This window comes from Balaenoptera physalus, assembly GCF_965194825.1.
Source record: "Balaenoptera physalus genome assembly, chromosome: 20".
Taxonomy (NCBI): domain Eukaryota; kingdom Metazoa; phylum Chordata; class Mammalia; order Artiodactyla; family Balaenopteridae; genus Balaenoptera; species Balaenoptera physalus.
In genome coordinates this window covers 43,238,323-43,254,541 of record NC_138901.1, presented here as the reverse complement: position 1 = coordinate 43,254,541, position 16,219 = coordinate 43,238,323, and the positions used below count along the sequence as shown (strand labels likewise).

Below are 16,219 nucleotides of genomic sequence, written 5' to 3'. Positions count from 1 at the left end.
GGCCACTATGTATTTTAATATGCCTCTCTTCAGGAACCTCCAGCGCCTATTTCCTTTTTTTTTTTTTTAATTTATTTATTTAATTTATTTATTTTTGGCTGCGTTGGGTCTTCGTTGCTGAGCACAGGCTTTCCCTAGTTGCGGCGAGCGGGGGCTACTCTTCGTTGCGGTGCAAGTGCTTCTCATTGTGGTGGCTTCTCTTTGTTGCAGAGCACAGGCTGTAGGTGCACGGGCTTCAGTAGTTGTGGCGTGCGGGCTCCAGTAGTTGTGGCGTGCGGGCCCAGTAGTTGTGGCTCATGGGCTTAGAGCGCAGGCTCAGTAGTTGTGGCAGACGGGCTTAGTTGCTCCCCAGCATGTGGGATCTTCCCGGACCAGGGCTCGAACCCGTGTCCCCTGCACTGGCAGGCGGATTCTCAACCACTGTCCGGCGCCTATTTCTTATTCTCCTGTATGCTTGGCTGGCTAGAAAGAGTGAGAAAACATCCTTAGAGCAATGCTTTTGGACAACTGAAGGCTCTGGCACAGACATATCATGTCACATATCATATCACACTGAAATGAGCAAATGAAAATTGTGTGATACATGTGCTCAGTTTGATTTTTATTTATTTCCCTATCACTAGCCTTCAGTGTGGAAACAAAAGGGATATTTGGTAGGGATATTATTATTATTATTATTATTATTATTATTATTTTTAAGTTATACAATTTTTATTTATTTATTTATTTATTTATTTATTTATGGCTGTGTTGGGTCTTCGTTTCTGTGCGAGGGCTTTCTCTAGTTGCGGCAAGTGGGGGCCACTCTTCATCGCGGTGCGCGGGCCTTTCATTATTGCGGCCTCTCTTGTTGCGGAGCACAGGCTCCAGACGCGCAGGCTCAGTAATTGTGGCTCACGGGCCTAGTTGCTCCGCGGCATGTGGGATCTTCCCAGACCAGGGCTCGAACCCGCGTCCCCTGCATTGACAGGCAGACTCTCAACCACTGCGCCACCAGGGAAGCCCCTGGTAGGGATATTATTAAACTATGGTTAAATAACGTGAAGCCAGTGAGGGAAAAGTCTGTAATATGCTTGTACTTTAATATGGATCATGGGATTTTCAGCTCAGCATTCTTTTGTATTTGGTTGTGTTTTTTGTTTCAGGAGAAAACTTTGCAGAATTCAGATCTGCGGGAAATGATGATGGTTTCACCGATTTTAAAACCGCCGATAGTATCTCACCACTAGAGCCACCAGCAAAAGACAAACCTTTTCCGGCAGCCTTCCCCTCAGGAGCTATCCAACAGAAACCACAAACACAAGTGAAAAATCCTCTGAACTTAGCAGACCTAGATATGTTTTCCTCAGTTACTTGCAGCAGCGAGAAACCATTGTCCTTTTCAGCTGCATTTAGTGCATCAAAATCTGTTTCCTCACGACCCCAGCTAGCGGGATCTGCGGCACCCATGACGACATTGGCGTCAACTAAAACTTCTAGTTTGGCTGATGATTTTGGAGAATTCAACCTTTTTGGGGAATATTCTAGTCCAGCATCTGTTGGGGAGCAGGATGACTTTGCAGATTTTATGGCTTTCAGTAATAGTTCTATTTCATCTGAGCAAAAGGCAGATGACAAATATGAGGCCCTTAAAGAGGAAAGTAGTCCTGTTCCTCTAAGCAGCAGCACGAGCAGCACAGTGAAGAATGGACAGAACTCTGCCGCTGCGTCTACCAAATACGATGTCTTCAAACAACTCTCTCTGGAAGGATCGGGACTAGGTGTTGAAGAGCTGAAAGATAACACTCCCTCAGGAAAGAGTGATGATGATTTTGCTGACTTCCACTCCAGTAAATTTTCTTCCATGAACTCGGACAGATCCCTGGGAGAGAAAGCAGCAGCTTTCAGACACACCAAAGAAGACTCTGCTTCGGTGAAGTCCTTGGATCTCCCTTCCATTGGTGGCAGCAGTGTTGGCAAGGAGGACTCTGAAGACGCACTCTCTGTTCAGTTTGACATGAAACTGGCTGATGTGGGAGGAGATCTTAAGCATGGCATGTCTGATAGCTCTTTGGATTTACCCACAGTTAGTGGCCAGCATCCTCCTGCTGCAGGTGAGGAATTGGTGAGATTGCTCTGGTGATGGTGATAGAGATTTCAGAGATGGTTCTGTGGGTGTTGATTTACAGAAGAGGAAGGCTCTGGCTCTTAACCCTTATGAATGTCTAATAATTAACCTCTTCATTGCCAGTCCCCTTAAAGCAGTGTTGAATTGGATTCTATGGATGCTTGGATATGTGGATACCATGAATACAATGAAACTTAGATTGGATAACTAAAATATTTTTGCGTTTGAAATCTAACACCAACTTGGTGTCTGAGGCACATCAAAATCCACTGCTGAATGAGCCACACATTGCCAGAAATTTTATAAGACTTTTGCAGTGTCAGTAACGTTCCTCCATTTCTGTGAGTGAAGTCAATGTTTCCTTCTCCTTTTTTCTTCTCTTGGGTATATTTGGCAGCTGCCAATAGAGTATTCTGTTTGGTTTATAGAAACTGACTCTTGTTGGGCCAAGGAAGTAAAAATGTCTAGCCAGTTGTACTGCAGTTTTGCCACATCCCTACAAGAGAAGAAGAGGGCAAGAGCTTGTATCTGGATGCCCTGTGTGCCAGGGTCTGGCAAGGAGGAGGGCAGGAGTTGTTAGTGGAATTGAGGTACGGTTTTCAGTGTTAACGCTATTACTGGAAGTAGTAAATTGTAACACAACTGTAGACGGTAGATAGGGTAACTACTAACTTTCTCGTAAAATGTTTGAAAACATCTTAGAAGAGAGCCCTCTTTAAATTCCATATGGATTTACGTGTAGTAGTTGATTCTCTAGTCCAACTTCCTGTCAGAAAAACTAGATTCCCAAGTGTCCTAGTTTTTATTTTGTTTTGTTCTTTGATATGTATATAGAAAGATAAACCTATTTTGTGGCCTTTAATAATGAGAAATATCTCAGCATTACTGTATTATTCCAGAAAATGCATTATGCATACAAAGGGTTCATTGTCGTTTAACTAGAGAGGGACACATAAGACACTCCCAAGTTTACAGATTCAGGAAGAAATAGTAAAGTATGGCGGCTTTTGCATATATCAATTTGGTAAGTCAGAAAACAAAATTGCATTCGTCCTTTGGCTATTGAGATGTTAGAGGTCTTCTTAAACAGGGTGCTGAATTGGGAGCAAGGTATCGCAGGAGTGACGTGTTCCACGGGCTACTTGCCAAGTACAGTGGGCTGTCTGCGGGCTCCTTGTGCCCCTGACTGTCTACTTCTTTTTTTAATGTACCCTTCTTCAAATGTTTTCCTTTTTTTTTTTTTTTTGCCGCTGTTTGTTTGCTAGAGTGATTTTGTTTCTTTTTTGTATGAGCTGCTTGAGCTACAGCAGTTGGTTGCAAAGTGCTCCATTTTCTGAACAATAATATTGGCTTTTTATTTTAAAATCTCATAACATGTATACTAGCCTTTTGGACTCTGAAGTTATTAATTAGAAGCTATTTTTCTGAAAGTGAATCTATATTCTTTCACAGTGCCAAACTAGATTTCTTTGTGAGACGAGTCTAATTTGCGTTTGGGAGGGTGTCTTTTCTTTTTTTTTTTTTTTTCCATTTGGGGAGGGAAGATTGGTTTCGTGACTGAGCTTGTTCTCATTGACCTGTTAAAATAATCTGTGCTTATGTCCTTTTATGTATGTTTGGAACATTCCCAGCTTGGAACCTGTAATGTTCAAGCCAAGTTTCTTCAGTTTGAGGATATTCTTAAAAGAGGATTGTTCCCTCCTTTTGATCTGTAAACCTCCTGTCCGAAAGGAGCAGTATCCCTTTAGAGTGGTTGTTAAAAGGGGTTGATGTCTGACCAATGAGCTATATCGTTCTTGAGCAAAACTGCTGCGTGAATGTATTGGAGAGGGTAAATGGCAGGGACTTCTCCAGTGCAACTTGGTTTTTCTTTATCCTCATGTTGACGCACAGTATCTCTTGCTCTCTTAGTTTGAGGGTTAAAGGTACTTTTTGTTGGAGAAATAAGAAGTGGGCTGATGAAGAGAGAATAAAACGTAGTAGATTATCATCTCTGGACCTTAATCCTGTTTAGAAACCCTAACTTGACTCTGAAGGGAATACTGTCTCTTTTAACTCTTGCTATAATTCTTTGTATGGAAGGTAGATAATACTAATAACATTGCCTGATTTTTCTGCGTATTATTACATTTAACCCTTTGAGCCCTTGCTGCATATAATTTCAACTAGGCTGCTTTTGTCCCCCCTCTAAATTGAACCTATCAGCACTAAAGCATCTTGATGTGCAGTCATTAAGATCATCTGGTTTCGTTGGCAGCAAGAGCTGACCCTCATTTGTGACACTCTCAAAGGGTTAGCAAGGCTTCTGTAGCTACCTACCTACCTACCTACCTACCTACCTGTAAAGTAGCTCTTCTTTGACATTGAAAATCTTTGTATTTTAATCAGCGCTTTATTATTATTTTTTTGGCTGCTTTTCTGATGTCTTTTTTTTCAATTTAGACATTTTCTGTGTGAATGTGCCTTTTCAAACTTGCTTTGGTATATTCCTCTGCAAATACCGATCTGCATGCTTATTCTGATGACTTTTTTCCCAGCTCTTCTGTACCACTCTCTTTTGTGATCTGTAAGTCTTAACGTTAATAAATAATTCTTTCACACATTTTGAAAGTGTGGGGATGTGTGTAATTTGTACTTTTCCAGGGTTAGACCAAAAAAATACCTGGTCAGTATCAAGTTTAAACCCTCCTGTGGTTAGAGGGCTTTTTCCCTTTTGTTTATTTTGTTTCTTCAAATACCTTTCTCCTAAGAAAGTATTGGTACATTTTAGCCTTTTCCCCTTACAATTCCACTGTTATAAATTTTTAACATGGCACTGGATTAAAATATAAGTTAAAACATTTTAAAAGATAAGTGTAAACCTTACATTACTTTATGTAATAGAGAGAAATTTTATTCCTTACTTCTAGTGAAGATTTTATTACTTAGTAAACATCACAGAGCCTGTCTCCCACTAGGACTTATACTGTGAAGAGAAGGGGAAGACCTGAGAGCTTAGTGTTGGGGAAAGGGCCATGTCTATTAATAACTAGGTATATATAAATTTAATTTAAAATAAATTATCGAATGGTATTGAGATGAACTTCTGAGCAGAGTAAATGTAAACTGAATTTAGATTGATAATCTCTGTAATGAAAAGTGTTCATTGTTAATACCAGGGAGTCTCCAGGACTGAATTTGATTTGCGTTTGAAGTTGGGCACTTCATCCACTAATTGTAGAGCATGTTATCTTTCCAACTTGTTATCTTTCCAACTTCAGAATGTAGTACGAAGCCACCCTTGGTCTTTTTTAACTTAGTCCGTAAAGCAAGTTCTTAACTCTTTTCATTTTTAAGAAAACAATTTTTAGAAAGACCCACAAAAGTTAGCTGCAAGAGTAGGCCAAATTTGGACATTTCTTTCCATTTTAGAGTATAATAATAATGAAAAACCTTGGGAAAAGGGAGTTGTTTCCATGGTTTAAATTTTTTTCCTTATATTTTGATGCTTTGGTTCTTTGTTATTTTTAAAAGTTTGAGTCAGAAAGGAAATTAAACCATTGAAGGTGAGGATTTTGAATAGGATTCCTGAGAGATTACTTACAGTATCTGAACTATGCCATTTGAGAAAAAAGAAAAGTTGCGTATTGGGATTTAGATTAACACTAAGAAAAGCTGGGTCTGCCATTCAAAATACCGTGTTTTCCAGAGCGTATTGCTTTAGAAAGTGAATAATACTTGGTTTGCGAAACCTTGTATAATCATACTATGTTTTAATTATGATGTGTATTAACTAATTTGGAAGAAAGAGATTTTGGTGTAGCCTCCATCTAGTGATAATATCAGTTGCCCTTCTTTTAGAATGTTCTGGTGCCAGTCTCGTGGTGGCTTTGGCTAAGGAATTCCTCTGTCAGTGGAATTGTTTAGTGCTATATTGGTAAATCTGGGACTGCTTTATTTTAACTCCTTTCTGTATTTAAGCAGGCTCCAGAAAATGAATATACCTGTGCATAAAACATAATCACATTCACAAATTGAGCAATTAATGTTTCCAGAGTAATATTACTTTTTAGGGAGGAAGTTTTGATAATACGTGTAACACTATAAGCTTTCAGTAAAGACTTGAAGGCTGTATTCTATAAGTTCCAACAAATCAAAAAACACCATTTTGTTTATCCCAATGCCAGGTAAAGTAAGATGTGGTTAGTGCCTGACTTCACACATCAGTGCCTGCGAAATTATACAAATGTAGTTATATTTTACAGTCACTGTATTTCTCACATTAAAATCCCTGCTGATTTTTAAAAGTAGCTAATGAACATGAAGGGGATTCTGGCAATATCAAAGAAGCTGGGCTAAATCCTAAAATAACTCAAAGAATCAAACCAATTTAATATTTAAAGAGCTGCTTCCAGCTTTGTTTTTCCATCAGTTGAATGCTTTTCATAGGTTGTTTTGGAAAATGTTGGCCCATTAGCTATGTAGGGTCATGTGCATAGGCTGGTCTCCTGAGTGCTCCCCCCTCCCTTGCATGGTCACAAGGCCCTCGTCGTAATTGCCACCTTTTGTGCTCACTTGATTTTTTTCTGTGGGATTTTTAATGATGACCATGTCCCACTGTATGTCTTGGCACCATTCTGTGGCCTTCCAGCCTCCTCTGGACTGAAAATATCCACAAGATTGCCACTTTTCTTTATTGAACTTAAAGCACTGACCCAGAAACCTGCAGGTGCTTACTGATAGCCTGACAACATTTCAACTATAGATTTATATGAGTTAAGTACACATGAAGAATGGGAGGTTTCTATGCAGGTTAGAAAACACTGGAAGGCGATTATACAGCAACATTTTATGGCCTGTCATTCTTACACTATGATCACTTTCATTCCTGTTTTCTTCAGCAACACCTGTCAGGGTGTTTGATACTTAGAGGACACAGTCGGGCCAGGTTCTGTAGTTAATAGGGAATGTAAATATGACTGACTTTAGAAGTAGAATAAGGCCAGGAATGGAAAGAAGTTTAAGTTTATAAATATTTCATGATTTGCTTTGGTAAAATGGAATTTGGATTAAATCAGTATTGGAAATTAAAAGCTGTTTATTCCTTAGGCCAATGAACAATTTAATTGCTATATAAAACACTAGGGAACAGTGGAATTTGCACATGTATCTCTTTTCTTTTTCTAAACCCCTTTCTCAAAAGCCAGTAACTCTTAATCACCTGGGCACATATGCTTACAGCTTTAGAAAAGATCCGTGGGAATCGGTATGGCCTTCTGTGTCCTGTAGCAGCAGCTGACATTCTTTGTTCCAAGAAATACCTTGTTTTCATGTACAACATCCATGCAGAAGGGATGTGAATAGAGGTTATGGAAGAGACTGATAGGGTTACTTGCCAGTGTAAGCAAGAAATCTATGTCTTAATTTGAGACCCATGATGGAAAGCAGATTGCATAGTTTATTCCTTTGGCCTTAGTAACAGGACATTCCTGGTTGCAAACAAATACATATATTAAGGCACACAATTTGGCACATTATCTGTGTGCAATTGCACTTCAACTGAGCACAGCCTAAGAGTTTTCCAGTAGAATCAGAAATACAGCAGTGATTCTCTGTTCCTTTTATTGCATTCATTCTGTTTTCTTTTCCTTTTTCTCTTGCAATTTTCAGAATTCAGCTATCAAATTGAAAACCCACCTACAGTAATTTCAGTGATTGCGAAATAAAATGTGGGTTATTCCGTATTATTTTTTCCATCACTGATGTTGTGGCTCTTATAGAATCTTTACTATTTTTAAGACCATCGTACAATAATACATATCGTTTGACTGCTTAGAAAACATAGAACTGTTAACATGGGAAATAAGGAATTTTCTTGGTTTAACCTACCCCAGTGAACTGATTCACCACGTTTTTCTAAAAACAAGGTTTACTTAAAAAAAAAAAAAAAAAAACAGTTAACTAATATTCACCATGCTAGGAAATACAACTGTATTTTTATATTGCTTATAAATGCTAAGGTTTAGGAATACAGTGTTCTCATGTTCCTTATGTAATAGCAGTACTTCCTTATGTGTTCAAATGAATTGCACTTTAGTAAATTGTTTTTTTACACTGTATAGCTAGTAAATAAGCAAAAGTAAAATTTAAAAAATCAGCCTTGAGGCTTGACTTTCATATATCCGGTATCATTACTCTTCATTATCTTTTAAAATATAAAATATTTCTTTTTTAGTCTTTCATTTGGTCATTTCTTTGAGTTGTTCCAAAAGGCAAAATGTTATGTTTATCATTCTTAATAAAAGTAACATCTTGAAGACCTATAGTGTTATAAAAAACACTTAAAAGGTCTTCAACTAAGGTATTCCCTTATTGCTTATAATGCCTTTTGCCTGATTATATTACAATCATTTCTGGTTTAAAAAAAAAAAGAAAACTTGTTTCTTCTTGCTGCATAATTGCACAAAAGGGTCTTTTTTATTACCATAGCAACTTAGTTGTAATGTTTGAACAAGAGCTTAACTTTTTATTAAATTTATCTTTGGTCTCTAGGAAAATTGCTACCCTTTTTAGTAGATGAGATTCTGGGAGTAGTTCACAATACAGCTTCTTCAGAGAGCTTTCTGGTAGGATGTAATAATAAAAAATTCATGTTCTGACACATTCTTCTGAATGTACCCCTTGAAGACTCACTCATCTTGTGTTTAACTGCATCTGCCTCCTGATTGAATTTCACTTCGAGTCAGGGCATCTTCTGATCCCTTTAAATAGTGGGGAAAATAAACACTACAGCCAGAGACTAAGAGGGTGTTCTGCCTAAAGTCTTGTTTCATTCATTCTAAACTGTACCTTTTTCACCCGAATCTTTTTTTCCCCTCCTGTTTAATAAGCTAAATTTGAAGGGTACCATTTGCACTACAGAGTTTTAAAATATACTACTGTTCTGTGGCACTTATCTGCTTTTCACTGGTTGGCCTTTCTGTAAATCTCGGGTTTTCCATTTTTACTATTAAGTTAGTGCCCTTTTCCTAATAGGGTTGAGAGACAGAGAGCTATTTGGGGTGCACTGTTAGAGGAGCAATGTCAGGAATCCCTTCCTTCTCATAAACTATGCAACATTGCTGTGTAAGAGAGATGAAGAAGCCCAGTGTTGTTTTACCTGTTGACTGAGTTATGAAAATCTGGGTCACAGAACTTTTGAGCATTTTCCTTTAAGCCATGTTTGTGGTTGTCAGAGAGGGAGTCTTGCATTTGGCCTTCTTACCTGGTATACAGTGACCAAAATGAGACCAAACACCTCTCAGCCAGACTGAACGGACAGCACTGCTGGAAAGTTGCTTCTCCACACCAGTGTTACTCAGCGTCAGCTGGTTTTGCTTTATGAAAATGAGCAAGAAATTTTCCCTACTAAGACCACTAAAGTGATGGGTTGACTTTTCATTTTTTCTTTGAAACAATTCTATTTTAGGCCCTAAGGCAGGCAACTAAATATCACATTGAGGCTGGTGGCGACTGTGCTGTATAGTGATTGCTGTGTTGCTCACCAGGCGCTGGGCTGGGCCCTTCACACATGTTATTAATGTCATAACACAGCCCTTCCAAGTGCATGGTCTTCTCTTTTTACAGATAAGCAAACCGAGGTTAAGAGATGTTAAATAGCTTGCCTAGTGTCACACAAGTGGTAGGTGGCAGAGCTGGGAGTTGAACCCAGGTCTGTCTGAATCAAAAACCTACATTCTTTCTGCTGTTTTGTGCCATCTCTTAAATTATTTAAAGATATATTAAGCATGTAAAATGAGTCTTCTGCCCCAGCATTTCTTTTCTTTTCCTTTTTTTTTTTTTTAAATGAGGGGGTTACACATAGTTGAAGGAGAAACAGGAGCCCAAGAGGACCCAGACCTTTGATTCTATTTTTTTAGGGCTTTAAGTAGTTTAGACTGATTTTTCTTTCCTCATACTCCATCACAGCAATATGACGTCCATATTGACCAAAATAACAACTAGGTAAGTAACTGCTTAATTAAAGTCTCATATTTGGCCTTGCCTAGACAGAAACTTCTGATAACTGATTAAAAGTTAAATAACATTATTTTTACTTTAGTTTCGGGATATTGTCAATTTTTAATTAGTTTGTCATGTACATTTCATATGACCATGTTATAAAGGAACATTTTCCAACAAAGTCAGAACGAAAGAGACTTGTTTTAGGCAGGGAATATTGTAAATACATTTTAAAGTTCATAAGTGAACGGACATTTTATTAAATGACCCTATTCTTATATCAAACTGTATATACATTGGTGGATGACCCCCCTATCTTTTTTTAGGAATTGTACTATCCAAAGAAGGTGGCTCTTTGTTACTAAATATAAATGCCGACTCAAGGCTAATGTGGGTTTTTCAAGATCAGATTTTACAGCCCAGCTTCTTTAATTTTAGTACAAGCTCTAAATTTAGTTAACTCCAGCATCGCGTAAAACGAATCAAAAGTGCGAGACATTTTGCTTCTGCAGAGCTTAGGGCATTTTGCCTAAATGGTGAGCTTGCCTCTAATTGTGGGGTCTTATTTCCCTTTCAGATATAGAGGACTTAAAATGTGCTGCTTTTGGAACCTACAGTAGCAGTTTTGCAGTGAGCACACTCACGAGCTATGACTGTTCAGACAGGGATGGTGCCTCTCAGGGCAGAAAACTCTCTCCATTTGTCCTCTCAGCAGGAAGCGGAGCCTCCGCAGCTGCCTCGGCCCTTCAAAAGAAAGACACTTCATTCGGCAGTACCGAAAACCTCCCCATGACATCTCTCTCCAAAGTCACAGCCTTCACAAGCGAGGATGCTCCTCCAGAGACGACCTTTCCAGCTTTTGCCAGTTTTAAAGATGTGATGCCACAGGCCAGCGAGCAAAAGGAGTATAAAAGCGGGGACTACAGGGATTTCACCAGACAGGACCTGCCTGCGGCTGAACGGAGCCAAGAGGCCACGTGCCCAAGCCCAGCCTCCAGCAGCGCTTCTCACGACACCCCCAAAGAATGTGCAGATGACTTTGGAGAGTTTCAAAGCGAAAAGCCCAAAATCAGCAAATTTGACTTTTTAGTGGCCAATTCACAAGGCAAAATGAAATCCAGTGAAGAAATGATCAAAAGTGAGCTGGCAACCTTTGACCTTTCCGTTCAAGGTGAGTGGCTTCCAACATAGATTTTACGTCATGGTTTCTTCCTCTGCAGTGTTAGATGTTCGTTCTTAGAATAAGAAGTTGGTCCCTGGGATAGCAGGAAATAGATTTTCCAGTGTTTAAAATCAGAGTCTATGACAGATAGCTATAAAAGAAGGTTTCCCTGAGACTGAACTGAAATTAAACCAGTATCCCTCAGATAACTGCTTTTGGGGCTAAAAATAAGCATAGCACCCAGTCTGTTGTTCATTTGCTTGTTTGAGGTAGAGGTGTGCCGTGTTAAAAGACAGAGAGATGGTTTGATCCCCTTGTGGGCAAGTTAGTTCTGTCTTGTTCGCTGGCTATGGACTATATCTTTTCATGCAGAGGCTGCAATGTGGTAGCTGTGGATCTGGATCCAGCCTGCAGACCTGTTTTGATTGACCCACATGGAAGGTTTTCTAATATGTGAAGCAATTGCAGATACATAGAAATCATGACACTTCATAACCTGGATTTCTAGCTTTTCTTTCTTCTTTTTTTTTTGTAAGCTTATTTTTATTTAATTCATTTATTTATTTCTGGCTGTGCTGGGTCTTCATTGTGGCTCTCTAGTTGCCGTGCGCAGGCCCTAGAGTGCGCGGGCTTAGCTGCGGCATGTGGCATCTTAGTTCCCTGACCAGGGATCGAACCCGAGCCCCTTGCATTGGGAGCGTGGAGTCTTAAGCACTGGACCACCAGGGAAGTCCCTCTAGCTTTTCTTGAAAAGTTGCAGTATCTGGCAGTGCTAGGCCTACATTCCCACCTCTTGACAGCTGGAGCTGAGTAGCAACATCCCCCTCTGACAGCTGAGGTGTGCTCTCCCCAGTGTCACAGTCCCCACCGCTTCCATCTCCAGCTGACCTTCTTCAGTCATTTACTTTGCTTGCCTGTCCTCTGAAGGCATTTAAGTTTGCCCCTTTTGCTTTAATCGCATCCTGACAGAAGGGCTCGTTGATTTCCATTAGACTGGGAGAGATGGAGGAAGTCGGTACAAATCCCTAACTGATGACTGGAGAAGCAACACACCTCTTATGCACTGATACTTAGAAAGACCCTTTAGCCCTCCAGACTCCAGTGATTCCGCACTTAGAATTATGGAAGAATTATGATAGATCGGAGAAGCGTAATGGAGAAAATTAAAGGCAAGGAACTCAAGCAAGAGAGAACAAATGAAAGCGTTCAACATGTAGCTTGCCAGACAGGCTGAATGAGGAGTGTGAACGCCTCCTGACACAAACATCTAAGAGAAGAGGGTCGTGTTAGCAAGGAAGAGCCTCCGCTTGGACTAAGCTGAGTAATCAGAACCTTTGTGCCCTCCACTTCCCCCAGGATCGCACAAGAGGAGTCTGAGCCTTGGTGATAAAGAAATAAGCCGTTCTTCTCCTTCTCCGGCCCCGGAGCAGCCTTTCAGAGACCGCTCCAACACACTGAGCGAGAAGCCCGCCCTGCCCGTCATCCGCGACAAGTACAAAGACCTGACCGGAGAGGTGGAGGTGAGCAGGCTCCTCGTCCACAGGGGGCTGAGCCCCCGAGGGCCCTGAGCAAAAGTGCTTGCAGCTTTCACTCGGGGAACCAGGGGTAGAGCGTCACAAAGCACCAGACGTAAAATACATAATTACAGTGAGAGAATGGCGACGTTAGCCCCAGATGAAAATACCTCCCAGACGTGGCATCACTGAAAGTAGTTAGTGACCCTAAAACTGGAATTATTCCTGGACCTCACAGGCAGGCAGGTGTTTCAGGGAGTTCTTTTTGAGCACGTAGACTTTATCATCTTAGTGAATGGTAAAGCGTCAAAATAGAGGAGAAAGGACAGATGTCCTGGGTCCTCTCACTGTTCATGTTCACAGCATCTTAGTCCCATGCTGCCTTCCTCCTCCAGCCAACACTCTTAGCGCTCCTCCTCCCCCTCCCTGTCACACACACGCACACGCACACACAGGAAGCCATGGCGCAGGAGGCCGTGGTTTGATATTGGCCCTTGTACTAGACACCTACATGGTGAGTGCCTTTAAAGAAGCTTCCGCTGTTAGTGGAACAAATGAGGCAACATTTACAAAGGGAATCAACGAAGGAACATTTCCCTCAGATTTACAAGTCGTGTGCTTGGAAGTTACACTTATCAGGAATTAAAAATTGTCACTAGTGGGTTCAAAAGATAAGTTGCGCATGGACTAGAGTGATTTTCATAGACAGGAAAGTCTTCAGTACTCTGAATTGCAGAAGTCACAAATTGGATTCCAGGCTTGCTGGTTTGACCCAGTTCTTTTTATAAATTCACAGGAGAATGAGAGATATGCATATGAATGGCAGCGGTGCCTGGGGAGTGCCCTAGAGGTGAGTCTGTCACTTTCGTGATGTTCACACGTACGGAAATGCCCCTTGTGTACATATCTTGCCTTCTGGGTTCATTTGGATAGACTCGGAGAGCTCTGCCTCGATGACCTTGCGCAAAGAGAAGCTGTGTGGAAAGTCACACATCTTAAGCGAGGCTTCTTTCCCATCTATGATAGTAGACACAGCTCACTTAACTACTGTGCCCTCTTCTGTCACTGTGTTTAAGACATAACAAAATGATATCATTATCTCTGCCCAAGTTAAAATAATATTTAAGCTAAAGAACCGCTATTTTTCCTCTTCCAAAAAAAATGAAGGATTGGTTCTTCAGTGTCAAAATTAAATTCTCAGATTTGTTTCAGCATAGTCATCTACATACATCAATCAGTCATGTGTTTTCACACCTCCTGGCTTTCTGTTGGGTTTTCTACTAATAGTAAATTGATTTGTAATGACTTTTCCTGATTACATAAGGTGATGTGATTTCATTTCTTTGTAGGTCATTAAGAAGGCCAATGATACCTTAAATGGAATCAGTAGTAGTTCTGTGTGCACAGAAGTAATTCAGTCAGCTCAAGGCATGGAATACTTATTAGGTATGTGCTTTCATATTTTACTTATCCAAAATCATGACACTTTGCAGTCTTTTCAGTTGTCCCTGTGTTACGTAGCTTAATCTAGATCTCTCAAGCCACATAGGACTTCACTAAGTAGCATCTGCATTTGTAGAGAAGACACTTAAGTCCCAGACAGGAACAGCTATTTGACTTCGGGTCTCTTTGGCCAGGTTTCCCAGTCCTTGTTATACACAGTGTAAAATTACTGGTTTATCAAAGAGTCTGAACTAGATGAGGCATTAAAATTAAATCATTGGTTTAAAAAAGAAAATTAAATCACTGGGTCTCCAATCAATTCATACCATGCTGTGTTGAATTCTTCCTTTCTACTCCTTACTGACATCACAGATTCCTGAACTTCCTGGCCGCCTTCAGCTGTCAGACGTGCCAGTCCAACATGAAGTCTCAATCCCTGTCCGTTTCAGTGGTCCTCTCCTCCCCAAGCTCAGGCTTGTCCCGTGGCCAGAGCCACACGCACTGGACCCTAGTCTTTTTCAGATCTTTACTCAAATGTCACCTTCTAAGTGACGTCTTCCTGGCCTGTCTCACTCAAAACCGTGTCGCCTCTCCCCACCCTGGCACTTCCCGTCTCCTTCCCTGCTTGATTTTCTCCCTAGCCCTGTCACCTTTAATATCTTAAATCCTTTACTTAACTGTTCTTATTATCTATCTTCCTCCACTAGAACGAACCTCCAAGAAGGAAAGGATTTGGGTCCGTTTTGCTCACTGCTGGGTCTTCAGCACCTAGACTAGGGCCAGGCACATAGTGGTCACTCGCAAATACTTGCTGCATGAGTGGCTATGAAGGGATGTGAGCTCTCCTTACTCCTGCCACCTTGCTCTGGTTCCGCTGTCCTGCCCAGACAGGCACAATTCTGCTGCATAAACAGATGTTCACCGGGTAATGGGGTTCCTATCTTTCCTTCTACTAGTTTTCTAGTGTGGAAGACCATCTCAGAAGCCCCCTCACTTGGCTTAGAGTGGGCAGTGATTCCTGCCCTTCCCCTGGGGGAGGAAGGACAAGCTGTGGTGCTGTACAGAGGCTGAGCATGTACCACTGAAGACCCCCTGGGATTCCTCCAGTCCTCTCTTACAGCAGCTAGTGGAGGGGTTGGGGGTACGTCTGGCAGCTGTCCTTAGAATGTGGAGACCTTGGCACCCTCATTCTTGCTGGAAGAATTCAGCCATAATTCAGCGACCACAGGAAAAGAACCATTCTGTGTCCTGTTAAGTGTATAAAAGATACATGAAGCCACAGACTTTGTAGATCTTTGGGCATTCAGAGGAGTGAGATATTTCTTAATTACAGGCAGACCTCGGAGATATCACGGGTTTGGTTCCAGACCACCGCAATAAAGCGTATATCTCAAAAAAGCATATATCTCAATAAAGCGAGTCACATGAATTTTTTGGTTTCCCAGTGCATAGAAAAATTATATTTACCCTATTACTGTAGTCTGTTAAGTGTGCAATAGCATCATGTCTAAAAAAACAATGTACATAACCTTAATTTAAAAATACTTTATTGCTAAAAAATGCTAACCATCATCTGAGTCTTCTGTGAGTCATAATCTTTCTGCTGGTGGGGAGGCTCTTGCCTCCATGTTGATGGCTGCTCGCTGATCAGGGTGGTCGCTGAAGGCTCGGGGGGCCGTGGCAATTTCTTAAAATAAGACGACAGTGAGGTTTGCTGCACCGATAGACTCTTCCTCTCGTGAACCATTTCCGTATACTATAAAACGCTGTTTGAAAGCATTTTACCCACCAGAGAACTTCGTTCAGAATTGGAGTCAGTCTTCTCAAAACCTGCTGCTGCTTTATCAACTAAGTTTATGTAATATCCTAAATTCTTTGTTGTCATTTTAACAGTCTTCACCAGGAGTAGATTCCACCACAAGAAACCACTTTCTTTGCTCACGCATAAGAAGCAATACCTCGTTGTTAAGGTTTATCATGAGATTGCAGCAATTCAGTCACATCTTCAGGCTC

The 16,219-nt window shown here is 40.8% G+C and overlaps 1 protein-coding gene across 8 annotated transcripts in view; it reads left to right on the top strand.

Annotated features, from left to right (window-relative positions):
* The window catches only part of SYNRG (synergin gamma), a 183,991-nt gene that overhangs the window by 145,048 nt on the left and 22,724 nt on the right, over positions 1–16,219 (top strand). For 7 of the 8 annotated variants that reach the window (XM_082439903.1, XM_082439907.1, XM_082439909.1 and 4 more), the window contains 5 exons: positions 1,146–2,093; positions 10,665–11,258; positions 12,606–12,769; positions 13,560–13,613; positions 14,113–14,209. In XM_082439903.1, the coding sequence (XP_082296029.1) occupies positions 1,146–2,093; positions 10,665–11,258; positions 12,606–12,769; positions 13,560–13,613; positions 14,113–14,209 (1,857 nt within the window). The remainder of the gene's footprint in view (positions 1–1,145; positions 2,094–10,664; positions 11,259–12,605; positions 12,770–13,559; positions 13,614–14,112; positions 14,210–16,219) is intronic. The other variant, XM_082439910.1, reaches the window with a different exon arrangement.